This window comes from Aquarana catesbeiana, unplaced genomic scaffold, assembly GCF_042186555.1.
Source record: "Aquarana catesbeiana isolate 2022-GZ unplaced genomic scaffold, ASM4218655v1 unanchor237, whole genome shotgun sequence".
NCBI classification, from domain to species: domain Eukaryota; kingdom Metazoa; phylum Chordata; class Amphibia; order Anura; family Ranidae; genus Aquarana; species Aquarana catesbeiana.
In genome coordinates, this window is record NW_027362665.1 from 580,986 (window position 1) to 597,927 (window position 16,942).

Consider the following 16,942-nt stretch of genomic DNA (forward strand, 5'->3'; position numbering starts at 1 on the left):
CAGAACAACCCAAATGCAGCTAGCACAAAATAAGCCAACCCCCTGTCCAAAATTAAGCACATCTTCCAGCATGCTACCAAATTAAAGATGAGACAAACACCCCCTGGTCCAGGGGGGCAAACAAAGAGCCTAACATGGGCAAAAGTTAGACAACAAATACCATTGCAGTCTATGGAAACTGACTTGTTAATTTTGCTAGTCCCCACTTGGCTGGCTTATATTCTAGTTATTGGCCTTAAAATGGGTATGGGGGCCCAGGTCCCATCCTGAGGGACATAGATCACCAATGTCACCAATTTGGACAACACCAAAACATGAAACAAGGAGAAGTGCCTTTAAAAATGCAAAATTGATTAAAATCTAGTAACTTGGGGGGGGGGGGTTACTCTGCCTATAAAGTGGTACATCTGTAGCATGTATCCAAAATACTGCTTCAAAGATGTACGGCTTTAGAGCAAACTTACAAATCGACATTGCACCTGCAAGATTTTAACACAAAACAAAAAATAGTCTGCCCCCCCAATACATACAAGGCCATTTGGGTCTGTTAAGGCTTAAAATGAGAACCCACACATGAAAAAAACCCACCCCAAACTAAAAAAATATTGTGCCCCTCCCAAACCCCTAGCCAAACACAGCAAGCCAGCCCATGAAAGGGGGTGTACTCTTGGGGGCAGGAGGGGCTCAGGCACCCCAAAAGTCAACCACCTTGTTCCCATATTCAGGGGGAGAAGGTCCTCTTCCACACAACCCTAGGCTGGGGTTGTGGGGGGCTACAGACAGGGGGGCTTTACAGAATGTGGAAAGCCCCTTTAAACTAGTGGGTACAAGGTGCTTTGTGGTTGGTATTGGGCTGAGCCCAACATGCCCCAAAGGCACCAACCTATGTTGAGTGCATGTGGCCTTGTATGGTTCAGGAGGGGGTTGGGCGATCGCTCTTCTCGCCCCTTTCCTAGCTGGCCCTGTTGTTTGCTCTGAAAAAGGATGTGGTTTGGATTGGTGAAGGCAGCTCACAGCCTTTTGAGAATGGAGTGGAGTGTGGAGTTCCCCTTTTAAAAGCAAAAACTAGCCCAAATAAAACGTATGCATTAGAAGGGGATACAAGAGCATTGGAGAATGGAGTGTGGAGTTCCCCTTTTAAAAGCAAAAACTAGCCCAAATAAAATGTATGCATTAGAAGGGGAGACAAGAGCATTGGAGAATGGAGTGTGGAGTTCCCCTTTAAAAGCAAAAGTTAGCCCAAGGAAATCATGTGCCTTAGCGGGGGAAAGGTAAATGCTCTTTTAGGAGGAGCTAGAGGAGTGAGAGTCTTTTTACATAAATATAACAAGGTACATGTCACATGTTGGCAACGTAACACGCTAACATGACCTGTGTGCAAATATCCTTAAACAAATACATAAGGGTGAACCAGCGTAAACAAAAAATTGTCAAGATTAGAGTTGCGCCCGTTCAACCCACACAATTGCATTTACGTTGCTTGACTTTTACTAAGATTTTGGCTGCACAGTAAACAAACGTATTTGAACGAGCGCAAGAGACGCTTGCGCATGCGCAGTGCTTACATTGATCTCACGCAGTTCTAAACGTACTTGCAGGCACAGCAGGCTTGTTCTGCAAAAGTTACTTTCTCATTCTATTTTGGGCATATTTGTTACTTGTGCAGTTATTACTAAACTTCCTCACATCACCCCCATAATATTGGCACTTCCAGCTTCTTTTCATTTTGAATTGAAGATGCCGTGCGCCATGTCCATAGTGGCGCACTGATCGCACTCTCCTGTGCCCCGAGATTACTTTCGTAAATGGGGATTAGCGATGTGTTACCGGCGCAAACGTTTCGAAAATATCAAAATGTACATTGCGCCTCGCCGTGCGCCTCAACTTACGGCGCAAACGTTTAGTAAATCAGCCCCAATGTCTGTTCACTGTTATTTGAAACCTAGGAGTCCCTTATCCATGGCCGCCATCAGGGGGGTACAGCCGTCACAACTGTAAGGGGCCCCAGAAGAAGGCAGGACGGGTGAAGGGGAGCCGTGTTGTGCATTACAGAAACGTTTTCACAGCTTCTGCTCTTCTCGTCTCATTGAGATTAGACATCGAGCTCTTTACTGCCACCTCTGGCTACTATGTGATCTGCACAATGCTTCTCAGCAACATGTTAGCTTTGTGAAAACGGGCTGGGACCAGGTAGGAAGATCTTCTTTACAAATGGGGCTGTGAGGGAAAGGGAGGGGGGGCTGTTTGTGTACAGGGAGGGGCCAGAGCCTTGTGTGTTAATAGATTTGTGTATGTGAGGGGCTGGCATATATACAAGGTTGTGTGAGGGGCTGGCATATATACAGGGTTGTGTGGGGGGCTGGCATACATACTGGTGGGGGTGACATATATACAGGTGTGTGTGTAGGGGCGCTGACATATATACAAGCATGTGGAGGGGGGCGCTGACATATATACAGGTGTGGGGGGCTGGCATATATACAGGGTTGTGTGGGGGGCTGGCACATATAAAGGTTTGTGTGGGGAGGCTGGCATATATACAGGGTTGTGGGGGGGCTGGCATATATACAGGTGGGGGTGACATATATATAGGTGTGTTGGGGCGCTGACATATCTACATGTGTTGGGGGGGCTGACATAAACAGATGTGTTGGGGGGGCTGACATAAAAACAGGTGTGTGTGGGGCACTGACATATATACAGGTGTGAGGGGGCTGACATATATACAGGTGTGAGGGGCTGACATATATACAGGATTGAGGGGGGTTGATATATATACAGGTGTGGGGGGCTGACATATATACAGGATTGAGGGGGCTGACATATATACAGGATTGAGGGGGGCTGACATATATACAGGATTGAGGGGGGCTGACATATATACAGGTGTGTGAGGGGGCTGACATATATACAGGTGTGTGGGGGGCTGACCTATATACAGGATTGAGGGGGGCTGACCTATATACAGGATTGAGGGGGGCTGACATATATACAGGATTGAGGGGGGCTGAGTGTGTACAGGTGAGGTGGCCGGTGTTTGGATTCAGTGGGATGGCCCGTGGGCAAGCCCTGGGGAATGTTGGTGGTCAGGCTGGGGGGGGGGGGGGCAGGCCTAAAGCTGTGTAAGGGGCCCAAAAATTTCTGATTTCTTAACATAACATTGGGCCTCCTTGGCTAATGCCTTAACTGATTAACTGACAAGGATTTATAATTTATAACTTAGTAGAATATATGGTGAGGCCTTAAAACCTTCCTATGAAAATCTCTTCTCTAAGGACAGTGAACTTTGTTTAATCTCTTAAAAAAATGTTTTGAACAAGATGGCTACTACTCATGTCCAGAGAATCACATTTAAAAATAATATATTTAGACCATTACAAATTAATTTATTTTAAACTCAATAGGTCTGACAATATACAGACACTTGTATACAGACACACATATATATATATATATATATATATATATATATATATATATATATATATATATATATATATATATATATGTACCAGCATCTGGCTTTACGGGAAAATAATTAGAGCTTCATTATCTGGTCATTGAAGTCCACCCCTCCCATATAAAGATTATATTCGTGGACACAGAGAGGCTCTTCAACTACATCAGATACCGTGCAAATTTGAACCATAGTTTCTGCATTAATGGAATTAACCACTAGCCGCCCGCCCCGCTGTCAAATGACGATGGGGCGGCTCTCGTTCTGGGGGGACGTCATATGATGGCGCCAAGAATGGCCGCTCTTGTGTGCCCACGGGGCGATCGCAGCTGCGCTGTATTGCTTTTTTTTTTTTTAGGAAAAGATAAAAAATCCAGAAGTGATTAAATACCACCAAAATAAAGCTCTATTTGTGTGAAGAAAATGATAAAAAAAATCCACATGGTTACAGTGTAGCATGACCGCGCAATTGTCATTCAAAGTGTGAAAGCGATGAAAGCTGAGAAATGGCCTGGGCAGGATGGGGGTGAAAGTGCCCGGTATTAAGGTGGTATTAAGGTGGTTAATTGTCCTTCCACTTCACTGCGAACAATTCATTAGTTCTCAAGCAGGCTTTCTCCTCCTTTCTAAGTTGGATGTTTTACAAGTCGTTGGGGGAAGCCCCGGCATTTAAGTTACACGGTGCCATGAGCCAATTCCAAGATTGTGTCTAAAAAGTGTCACGTGGGCTACACAGACTCCCTAGACCCGGAAGTCCAGGGAAGGTTTCCCAGAGATTGTGGTTAATTTACTAATGTAAAGCGGTGTTTGTGTTGGATTTTATATATTATATAAAAAAATGACATATATAGCCTGTGGCCCTATCACAGAGCTTCTACATTTGGACCCCAGATCTGGCACGCTTGCTGGGGAGATGCTGTTTGATTGGAAGGTGACCAGTGAAATGTATGATGGCCTCATCTATTTAGATGGTTTGTTGGGGCGTATACACATCTGAACATTTCTGGGAGAGGTAGTTTATGAGGGGCGGAATTTTGTAAAGCTGATCATATTCAGGGTCACCCCGAGGACGACAAAGTGTGTGATCACTAAAATACATAAAATGCATTATCATCTCATATCTATGCCTGGCCATTGCAGCAGAGAACACGGGCATATGATGAATCGGGTCTCTGGACCAATATGATCGCAGCTCATTCTTTTTAGTAACGCCCATGTTGAGTTTTAGGCCCAAAAAAGTTTTACATTTATAAACCTTGATAGGTCTCCAATGTGAACTGTCTGTACTGTTGTGTATATAAATTCCTTCAGCTCACAATCGATCGATACAGATCTTCCGTAAAAAACACCAAAAAAAAAAAAATCTAGGGGAGTTGTTAAATTTGCTTTTTCCACCTGAATTCCAGGTTGGGCATTGAATGGGGGAAGTACGAGCGCTGCACAATCTGTGGGCTGATAATCAGGACTTGCACAAGCACATCTGGAAGAACACTATGGGCTCTATGGGTCTGTGGTTGAATTCTTGGTGTCTGCAGGATAATACTAGTGCTAGCCACCTCACCAATTTGGACTCCATTTGTGGGACCCGACAAGGTCAACACGAAATACTTCTGTCCTGGTATATAAAAGACTAGGATGTACTAGGCTGCTGGTGCCTGCCAGTTCACCAAAAGGTAGTGGGGCACTAGTACTGGCATCCTGCTACATATAAGACAAATGAAGTGTTCCTAGCACTTCATCTACCCGGGGTCGGGTATGCCTGACCTTAGCAGGGACCTCTCCTCCATCCTCTGAGCTCCCTGTCAGGGTGCCGCTGCTCTATTCAGGTTTGTATTCAGAGCCTGATTCTGTCAGTGAGGACTCCTCCTTCGCTCTCAGCTGTCATACTCAGAATCCTGTAGGCCTCTTCACCAGAGTACATTTGTTGGGAAATTTTGGCCACTAAATTCACAGGTACCTAGTGTGACTCACGGGAAAAAGAGCTCCTGGCTGTCAACGACTGCTTGAACAACTACAAATGTAGCAAGGTCTCCGGCCTCCTTCAGTCTACTGAGAACCTCCAGGGCCAGAGATAGCTGACATCCTTCGGTATATGGTTGGTTATGAAGCATAATGGGTGCAAGGTGGAAGTTATTGGGAGCCAGACACTTCTTGAATGCAAAAGAGATGTTTATTTCTCTTACAAACTTTTTGGGGGAAAGAGGGTTAGGGCCAGGACACACTAATGTAGTTGCAAGTTCAATTAGCAGACTCTGAGACTTCATTACTAGGACAGCCGCGCAGGGAAAGGCATCCAGCAAGACGCCATATCTGCACGTGCAGGAATGCTGTCTCCTATGGCAACAGTCTTTAACAGTTCCTAACACAAAGCATAACAGTTCTTTCACCTTCACTACAACTTCTCCTTGTTGTTCTTCAGCCCACTGAGCTCCCGGTCTCTCACTAGACCCTCTGATTCACTGACTCTGAATCCCTTGAGCTTCTCCAATCTTCATGGTGGTATCTTCCTCAAGCGTCACCCCCGCCTCTTTGCTGGGTCCCTAGCTTGGCACTCCAGATACTTCTCAAGCTTCACTTCACTGTCCTGCTCAGTCCCTGGCTTGACACACAAGGCTGCTCTACAAGTGTCACCTCCGCTGGTTGGGTCCCTGGCTTGATCACTGCCTGAAGTTTCCTAATTCTCCACCATGCTCGTTCGGTGAGAATACTGCTCCGGTACTTGCTTCCATTACTCACTGAGGTCCCTGGTAATAAGGTGGTTGGTCCCTTAGTGGTGACAGCTTCCCCTCTACCTCTGACAGGTTCTCCGGCCAGCAGAACGGTCACTTTTGGTTGGACTGCAAGCCACAGTGCCAACCCTGCGCTGCTCACTTACTTCTGGATAGGACCTCAGACAGTCTAGCAGTCAGATGTGCCCGGGATAGGCCCAATCTCCTGTCTAGCAGCAGGGGGCATATGACACACATCCACCTAGACAGCCGTCCAGGTGGCACCGAACATCAATCACCTGACTCCACCTCAATATATAGGTTCTCCCAGCAGGTCAAGAGATTCAAGAAAACCCCTGTCCATTGGCTGAGATACTCCATATACCCATAACCTGACCTTGGGTTGTCCTTCTCATATCTAGTACCACCAAGTGCCCGGCCACCTAGTGGTAGAAAAGTGCAACAAGGCCAAACTTAGGGAGAAATCAATAGATCTCTAACAATTAACCAGGATAACTACTCCTGGCAAGTAAATTTGTGAGGATCTCCCTGCCTAAACTCCAGGGTGCTACACAAATAACTTACCTGCTAGTGCTAGAAGAGATCAGGCCTGATTCTCCTAACACTGCAGCTATGTGTGCAATGTATCAGAGGTGCCGGTGATCTACTGACACTGCACTTGTTGGGGCAGAAGGGCTGACCCTTCTAACGCTGCATTATTAGGGACACTACACTAAGGGGGACACTAATATAGTTCTGTTCATGATCAGGATATTGATCTATACATACACTATACTAGGGGGGGACACTAATATAGTTCTGTTCATGATCAGGATATTGATCCATACAGACACTATACTAAGGGGGGACACTAATATAGTTCTCTTCATGATCAGGATATTGATCCATACAGACACTATACTAAGGGGGGACACTAATATAGTTCTGTTCATGATCAGGATATTGAGCCATACAGACACTATACTAGTAATGGTGGTGATCAGGATCCTATAGTGTGAGTGAGATAGTGTGCGGGCAATCTAATGCTAGCTGACCCTTGCGCTATGTGATATAACAAGTGACGCTAATACAGCGATGGGTGAAAAATACTAATGGCACTGGTTGGGTGACAGAGGTGATCAAAGGGTGAATGAGGGCATTCAATGGAGTTAAATGTGCCAATTTAAGGTGTGTGGGTGTAAAGTGTGGTGATTATACTCACAGTGTGATGTTCTCTTCTCTTCCTGAACCGAAAAGGACTCGGGAAAAGAAGAAATCACAAGATAACTCCCCGTGTTTACAAAATAAAACACAAGAGTGATTTGTCATTGGCTGCAGGTGATCAGCAGGGTACGGGGCAAAATCACTGGCTGGGACCTGCTGACAAACTTGTGCTGCAGCCAATGACAGTGGAAGTTTCTGGGTGTGCGCGTGCATGGGTGCGGACCTGGAAGAAAGCCATGACATAAAAGTACATTACCAGACCTGTATGAGCCGCCCATCCATTTTACAACACTTCATCCATGTCTTTGGTGATCTCTGATCTCCTTATGAACTGTTTCTTACATGATGAAGATCAGCCATGGAGTATATCTGAGGTGTATATCAGGGTGTGCTTCTTCCCCACATGAGAGATGTGATGTCCAGCAACGTTCATATAGAAGACATTTCCCGCACTCAAGGCACTAATACACCTCAAGGGTTGTGTAGGATCCCTGATGTACAGGAAGACAGGACTTCAGTGAGGAACAATTCCCTCACTCAGGACAGGAATACGGCTTCTCCCCGTGTGAGATCTCTGATGTTGGTAAAGATTGGACTTATCTGAAAAACATTTCCCGCACTCAGGACAGGAATACGGCTTCTCCCCCGTGTGAGATCTCTGATGTGTGTAAAGATTGGTCTTCTGTGAAAAACATTTCCCACACTCAGGACAGGAATACGGCTTCTTCCCTGTGTGAGATCTCTGATGTCTGTTAAAACTGGAGTTGTCTGCAAAACATTTCCCGCACTCAGGACAGGAATATGGCTTCTCCCCCGTGTGAGATCTCTGATGTATGTCAAGACTGGACTTCACTGAAAAACATTTCCCGCACTCAGGACAGGAATGAGGTTTCTCCCCCGTGTGAGATCTCTGATGTGTGTCAAGACTGGACTTCTTTGAAAAACATTTCCAGCAGTCAGGACAGGAATACGGCTTCTCTCCTGTGTGAGATCTCTGATGTGTGTCAAGACTGGACTTCTGTGAAAAACATTTCCCGCACTCAGGACAGGAACACGGCTTCTGCCCCTTGTGAGATCTCTGATGTGTGTCAAGACTGGACTTATCTGAAAAACATTTCCCGCACTCAGGACAGGAATACAGCTTCTCCCCTGTGTGAGATCTCTGATGTGTGTAAAGATGGGACTTCTTTGAAAAACATTTCCCGCACTCAGGACAGGAATGCGGCTTCTCTCCTGTGTGAGATCTCTGATGTCTGTATAGATGAGACTTCACTGAAAAACATTTCCCGCACTCAGGACAGGAATATGGCTTCTCCCCCGTGTGAGATCTCTGATGTATGTCAAGACTGGACTTCACTGAAAAACATTTCCCGCACTCAGGACAGGAATGCGGTTTCTCCCCCGTGTGAGATCTCTGATGTGTGTCAAGACTGGACTTCTGTGAAAAACATTTCCTGCACTCAGGACAGGAATACGGCTTCTCCCCTGTGTGAGATCTCTGATGTGTGTAAAGATGGGACTTCTTTGAAAAACATTTCCCGCACTCAGGACAGGAATACGGCTTCTCTCCTGTGTGAGATCTTATATGCACAATAAGATGGTATTTAGAACGGAAACACTTCCCGCACTCAGTACAGGAAAAGCTCTTCTCTGTTGGAAGGACGGCACCGTCCCTCACAGTCTGAGGTTCCTCAGGATAAGAGGAATACGATGGTCCATCTACACTGTGTGGTGCCGGATGGACATTTGAGGTAGTCGGGTTTTCTCCTGGACTATACTGTGTGATGTCCTCATCTTCTACTTTACAGTCTGGAGACAAAGTGAGACAATCCTCTGAGGTTTTCCTCATCTCCCGTCCATCTACTAAAATAGGAATAAAAGATTATTACTAGATATGAGCAGATTGGTTCCTGCTGTGCTCCAATCAAATCATCAGATATAAAATGTCCAGCTGGTAGGAAATGGGTGTAACAAAAGAGAATACATATTATGTGTATATATAGCAGTGGGTAGAGGGGAGAGAGCAGAAGTCAGGACTATGTAATGTACAACATATTGTATAAGATACAACAGATAGGACTAATTCCTAATTTTTACAGACAGTCTACTGACTGGAATGGTATCAGCTGATTGGAGAAAAGCCAATGTAGCACCAATATTTAAAAAGGGCCCAAAAAACATCCCTGGGAATTACAGACCAGTTAGCCTAACATCAATAGTATGTAAACTCTTGGAGAGGATGATAAGGGACTATATAAAAGATTTTAGTAATAAGAACGATATCATTAGCAGTAATCAGCATGGATTCATGAAGAATCGTTCTTGCCAAACCAATCTATTAACCTTCTATGAGGAGGTGAGTTGCCATCTAGATAAAGGAAGGCCCGTAGACGTGGTGTATCTGGATTTTGCAAAAGCATTTGACACAGTTCCCCATAAACGTTTACTGTACAAAATAAGGTGCGTTGGCATGGACCATAGGGTGAGTACATGGATTGAAAACTGGCTACAAGGGCGTGTTCAGAGGGTGGTGATAAATGGGGAGTACTCAGAATGGTCAGGGGTGGGTAGTGGGGTTCCCCAGGGTTCTGTGCTGGGACCAATCCTATTTAATTTGTTTATAAACGACCTGGAGGATGGGATAAACAGTTCAATCTCTGTATTTGCAGACGATACTAAACTAAGCAGGGCAATAACTTCTCTGCAGAATGTGGAAACCTTGCAAGAAGACCTGAACAAATTAATGGGGTGGGCGACTACATGGCAAATGAGGTTCAATGTAGAAAAATGTAAAATAATGCATTTGGGTGGCAAAAATATGAATGCAATCTATACACTGGGGGGGAGAACCTCTGGGGGAATCTAGGATGGAAAAGGACCTGGGGGTCCTAGTAGATGATAGGCTCAGCAATGACATGCACTGCCAAGCTGCTGCTAATAAAGCAAACAGAATATTGGCATTAAAAAGGGGATCAACTCCAGAGATAAAACGATAATCCTCTCGCTCTACAAGACTCTGGTCCAGCCGCACCTGGAGTATGCTGTCCAGTTCTGGGCACCAGTCCTCAGGAGGGATGTACTGGAAATGGAGCGAGTACAAAGAAGGGCAACAAAGCTAATAAAGGGTCTGGAGGATATTAGTTATGAGGAAAGGTTGCGAGCACTGAACTTATTCTCTCTGGAGAAGAGACGCTTGAGAGGGGATATGATTTCAATTTACAAATACTGTACTGGTGACCCCACAATAGGGATAAAACTTTTTCGAAGAAGAGAGTTTAATAAGACTCGTGGCCACTCATTACAATTAGAAGAAAAGAGGTTTAACCTTAAACTACGTAGAGGGTTCTTTACTGTAAGAGCGGCAAGGATGTGGAATTCCCTTCCACAGGCGGTGGTCTCAGCGGGGAGCATTGATAGCTTCAAGAAACTATTAGATAATCACCTGAATGACTGCAACATACAGGGATATACAATGTAATACTGACATATAATCACACACATAGGTTGGACTTGATGGACGTGTGTCTTTTTTCAACCTCACCTACTATGTAACTACGACTATATAGTATCAGAATGATATAATGTACAACATAGAGTATATAGTGCAGGGGTCAGGAGTATGTAATGTACAACATATTGTATAAGATACAACAGATAGGACTATATAGTATCAGAATGATGTAATGTACAACATAGAGTATATAGTGCAGGGGTCAGGAGTATGTAATGTACAACATAGAGTATATAGTGCAGGGGTCAGGAGTATGTAATGTACCACATAAAGCAGGGGTGCTCAACCTCTTGAGGAGCGAGGGCCACTTTAGGGACTTGGTAACAGGTCGCGGGCCACGATAAGTGTAGCGGGCGGATGGCAGGTCTGTGTCCACTCTGCATATGTAGAGCAGACACAGATGCAGCCCGCTCTACCCTAAGGGCCCTCCAATCCGCCCAGACAGAAGGGGACAGATCCCCTTCAGTTTTTTAAGCAGATCGGATTGCAGATAGGTGGGTGTAAGCAGACACAAGTCCGTTTACATCTGCCGCTCTATAGAGGTGAATGTAGGGTCTGATTGGGTCCACCTGAAAAACAGACAGGCAGACCCAATCGGACCGATCGTGTGAAAGGGGCCTAAGGCTGCTTTCACACTGATGCACAGCAGTTTACCTGCATCTCAACTGACCTCGATCTTCACTTCTTCCTCAGGATTCCTGCAGCTGGTTGCTGCTGTCCACCAGGTGGTTATAACTGGTGGCTGCTGTTGGCTGTCCTCCAGGGCTGGTAATGCTGGCAGATACCGCTGGCTGGTACTGCTGGCGGGTAATGGTACTGCTGGCGGGTACTGCTGGTGGGTAGTGGTGGTGGATACTGGCACTGCTGGCTTTTGTCCAAGATTGCGGGTTCCCGTGCATTAGTGTGACAGAATCATGCGGCTGCAGTAGAGAGCAGAGCCGATGCTTCCTGTCACAGGCAGAGTACATTTGGTATCACTCCGCCTGTGAAGGAGCCGGCACTATACAGGAAGCATCGGCTCTGCTTCCTCTAGCAGTGGTACGATGCTCCTGATGCTCGGAGATGGAGGGTCTGGAACCTGCGATCTGGGCTTGCCAACCCACCATCTCAGAGCAAGACGTGTCAGGCCACATCGGAGGACGCCGTGGGCCACATTGGCACCCCTGACATAGAGTATATAGTGCAGGGGTCAGGAGTATGTAATGTACAACAGAGTATATAGTGCAGGGGTCAGGAGTATGTAATGTACAATATAAATTATACAGTGTAAGGGTCATAACTCATAATATTGGTATTCAGTAATCAGTGGAAGATTAAATGTTTACATGAGACAAGTTGCAGAGGCCCCACACCGCTGCCTCCCATCTCCTGAGACTGCACTCAGTGACTTAGGTCTGAGACTATACAGACATATCCCTCCACCCGACACAGCCAGCAAATAACAGAGCAAGTAATCCTGGGGGGATTGTTCTGTCAGAGATCTTACTAGACCCGGGCATGGGGCAGAAGACCCAAAGCACATTTCCAAGGTGCCTAGGTAGAACAACATTTATGGTGAAAATCAACATTTTGCTGCCAGCTGAACCCCAGAATCTCCATAAATCCAGTCTAGATACATAAATTGTGTCTGCAGCACAGAGAAGGAAGATTATCCGAGAGAAATCCAGGAATACAGGACGGGGAACACAGCTCAGGAAAGTGACCAGGGGATTACAGGCTGATATCACCCAGTCCCCACCCTACTCTGGACCAATCAGTGAGCAGTATGGGTGGAGGAATGTATTTAGTGTTAATGACCCACCTGTGCTGATCTCTGTAGGAGTGTCCTCCTCTATAAATGTCCCCGTTATTCCATCCTCCTCCATAGACTGCTGATCATCCCTCACATACCTCTCTTCTTCTTCTGATTTAACTTCAAATTCTATATCGATTGGATCTCCACTCTAAATCAAGAAAATGAGAGAGAATATCATCTGTAAACAATAGGATTTATTATTGTGACATCACATATAAAATCCACACATCATCTCTAGCAGTCCATGTTCTAGATGATCCATCCCACCAACCTTGTAACAGTGAGGGATGGTGTGATCTTCCTGTGTGGAATCCCAGGAATACAAAGGACGGGGACATCTCTCTGGTGGGTTCCCATTACTGGATCCATCTGTAGGAAACACACACACTGACTGAATACATTGTTTCTATGTGTTTATCAGATGATGGGGGATCTAGGTGGAGCCTCCGTACTGCTCTCTCCTTTACAATAAAGTCTCCTCTTACCCGGTGATGTGAGGGGCGGCTGATTGTCCATCATGACGTCCTTGTAGAGATCCTTGTGTCCTTCTAAATACTCCCACTCCTCCATGGAGAAATAGACAGTGACATCCTGACACCTTATAGGAACCTGACACACACAATGATACAATCACCATCCAGACACATCCCTTGTCTGTTACTGGATAATGTCCCAGAATTCCCAGAATCCTCCTCACCTCTCCTGTCAGCAGCTCCATCATCTTCTTGGTGACTTCTAGAATCTTCTCCATGTTGTGTCTCTCAGGTTTTAGGGAGTCACATGGAGGCACTGTGATGGTCATATGATCACCTGACTTCACAAGAGGAAATCTCTGTATTGAGGAACCAATAGGAATATTATGTTAGAATCCCAGAATCCTCCTCACCTCTCCGGTCAGGTCTGTGTTTTATTAATAGAGATAAGAGTGATGTCATGTGACCTCCCAGAATCCTCCTCACCTCTCCGGTCGGGTCTGTGTTTTATTAATAGAGATAAGAGTGATGTCATGTGACCTCCCAGAATCCTCCTCACCTCTCCGGTCAGGTCTGTGTTTTATTAATAGAGATAAGAGTGATGTCATGTGACCTCCCAGAATCCTCCTCACCTCTCCGGTCAGGTCTGTGTTTTATTAATAGAGATGAGAGTGATGTCATGTGACCTCCCAGAATCCTCCTCACCTCTCCGGTCAGCAGGTAGATGATCTCCAGGGTGAGGTTTAGTATCTTCTCAGTCATGTGACTCCGGTCCTCCTCCATCCTCATTGGTGCCGTCATTGGATCTATACAGGTCTCCTTGTGGATGGATAACTTTGGGAAATCAAAGTAAGAATTATTTGGATGGTGTTGGTCACACAATAATAGGATGTGGATGTGAGGGGGGTAATAGGAGGGTTGAGGGACATTTAACAACTACTCCCCCCCATGGGAACACATTTAGTTTGGACTGTTTGGTACATTTTTGAGGTGTGGGACCCTCTTGTCCTGCTGGATCAGATATTCCCCTTTCTATGTTGGGTTTGTTTGGTTTCTGAACTGGATTTGATTAGTTTTAGATCTGCAGACAAGGAATGATAAATACGATCCTTCCTTTGACTTGTTTGCTCTGAGGCAGTGATGTGAGGACAATGTCGGGTCATCATGATGTCCAGGAAGGGGAACTTGCTGACTTTTGGTCGGAGTTGTCGGCTAATCAGGATAATTGCCAGAACTCCGGCTGCAAGGCTCCAATCTCCGGCAGCCTGCTGACTGATCGGAGTGATGTCACTGTCACTCTCTGCAGTAAGAGAAGGGATCGGATTGGATAGCAGGAGGATTCTGATGGCGGAGTACAGAACTGTGGAGGGAGGAGTCAGTTTTGTTCTCTCCAATAACAACCCATCTGCCATCTATGCTGATTATGAAGATTATAACATGTAAGTGTACTATTTGTTTTTATGGAATAAATGACTTCATCATTCTAATGAGGATCTCGCGCTGTCATTTCTTTGTTGTTTAATCTCCTTGGATCTTCCCGGATCTTTATCTGACAAGCTGCAGGACCCTTGTATGTTGGAATGAACATTTGTCCTCATCATGCTGTTACCATAGACTGCTGTCTGTTGGGCTGGACCTTGTAGTGCACATTACTGGTGTGTGATTTTTATTTCAGTGCTGGTAGGAGGACAGCAGGGGGAGGGGTTTGTTCTCTTGGTCTATTTTGTATCCTGTAACATATTTCTAGAACGGTGAAATGGTGAAGTGAAGGCTTCCTTCACTTGCTGGCAGAAGGTCTTTAAAAGAGAAGTATGATGTTTTTTCTTTCAGATTCATACTTACCTAGGTGGATGCAGCATCGGTCCCCCGGCACCTCTTCACTGAGAACCGATCGATCTAACATCTGCGATGGCTCGGTTCTCACAGCTCTGTCCCCCGCACTCACTGGAGATGTGGAGGGATGGGGAGCGCCCGTCTCAGTCTCTCAGTGGCTCGCTGAGAGGCTGAGATGGCCATCAGTCCAGACACCTGGAAGATCCAGACTTCATTGTGGTGATGATGCGGTGCCTGGACTGATTCCAGTGATGTCCCCAGAGAGAGGACTTCATCCCGCTCTCTGCTGAAAACAGGTCACAAGAGTGCAAAACGAATTGTACTCCTGTAACCCATAGGAGAAGCCCAGCCAAGAGATCTCAAGCTGGACTTCTCCTTTAAGGAGGTGAGAAAAGTATGTGCAGGTGGGGTGAGAGGACCATCAGAGACCAACAGCCTGTGTAGTGTAATAATTGTCCTTTGTAGGCCATGTATGGTCAGGATGGTCATTGTCTTGTCTATTTATTGTCAGTGCTGTTTGTTTAGAGGAACATATTACTAGAATTTATCTCCAAAATGAAGAGAATGTTCCGGCCCCATAAGTGGGGAAATGTTCTGACCCTGAAGGGGTTAATCTAGGTTTCTACACTATATATGTGTGTATCATCATCTGCTGGAGATAAAAGACATCACAGTGACTATGGAGGAAGAGGACGGACATGACGGGGGGTTACTGGGTGTAAATAGAAAATAAGATCTTATTACCTCCTCTACTGCCACTTCCAACGATGTCTCCTCTCTACTTCCTCTCGACTCACCTTTCACCCAGAACTTCCTGTCTGTACCTGACGTCACTTCCTGTCTGTATTCCATAGAGACTTCCTGTCTGGGTAGAAGTAAGATCACCATCTTGTGGAGTTCAGTGGAATTGCAGCCCCAAGAAACGTCTCATAATAACCATTCCGGTATAACAGGGCAAAGTTAAAAACATAACTCCCAAAATTGAACTTTTTGGTGAAGAAAATGCAAAAATATATCAAAAATCATAAAAATATATATCAGTCCACTCATAATGAACATGTTAAACATAAATTGCAAGTGTGTAATGTTTACATAGGAATGGTGGTGGAGATCTCTCCAAGTAAGAACACTTCCTCATATATGCTTATATAAATAAAATAATTACATGTGAAAAAAAGCTGTAATAAAACAATATAAAAATATATAAACTGAGTCATCCACTTCAGCCATAAAGGCATTGTGATTCAAGATCTTCTAGATCATATAGAAGGAGGACTCATCGACATACGTCACAAGTTTTTGAGATGGGAATGTGGGACACCTATTAGTAAAAGTATGTAGGCATCGGACACACACCCTGCCACGCCCCCTTAAAGGAGAATCATACAAAAAAAATGATTGGTTAAATCCACAAGTGCTTTTTACCACTACTATTCCTTTACACTGACTGTTAGAATTTGCAAATGCAGCAATTTAGAAATTGGGTGAAAGGTTTAGCACTGGGAAATATTTTTTGAAAGATAAAAAGTTTATTTTATATACAACTATAAAGTTTAGACCAAAATGAGGGACAGATGAGGAGGAAAGAGGGACAGAGGGACATTGAGGGACAGTCCCTCAAAATCAGGAACAGTTGGGAGCTATGCATCTGTGATTTCATACATTTGTTTGGAAGGATAGAACAATCCTCAGAAGGGATCATGTAGGATGACAGGAAAGTCTCCTGATTGGTGAGGTCCAACAGACATCCCAACTCTCCCACATTTCGGCTGTGGCTCCAGTGGCATAGCATGGGGGGAGGCAGGTGGGGCACTACCCTGGGGCCGGGTGCAGAATGTAAAGGGGCGCTGTTGTACTGTCCCCAGTGTGATGGCTGATTAGAGGGGCAAATAGGTGCAGCGCTAGTGGCACTACGGCAGCAATCCACAACGCCCTTGGGGT

At 45.4% G+C, this 16,942-nt stretch overlaps 1 protein-coding gene across 1 annotated transcript in view; it reads right to left on the reverse strand.

The window, feature by feature from the left end:
* The window catches only part of LOC141122060 (uncharacterized), a 396,180-nt gene that overhangs the window by 38,470 nt on the left and 340,768 nt on the right, over positions 1-16,942 (reverse strand). Inside the window, exon 13 of the mRNA XM_073611856.1 lies at positions 7,931-9,252. Coding sequence (XP_073467957.1) covers positions 7,931-9,252 — 1,322 coding nt within the window. The remainder of the gene's footprint in view (positions 1-7,930; positions 9,253-16,942) is intronic.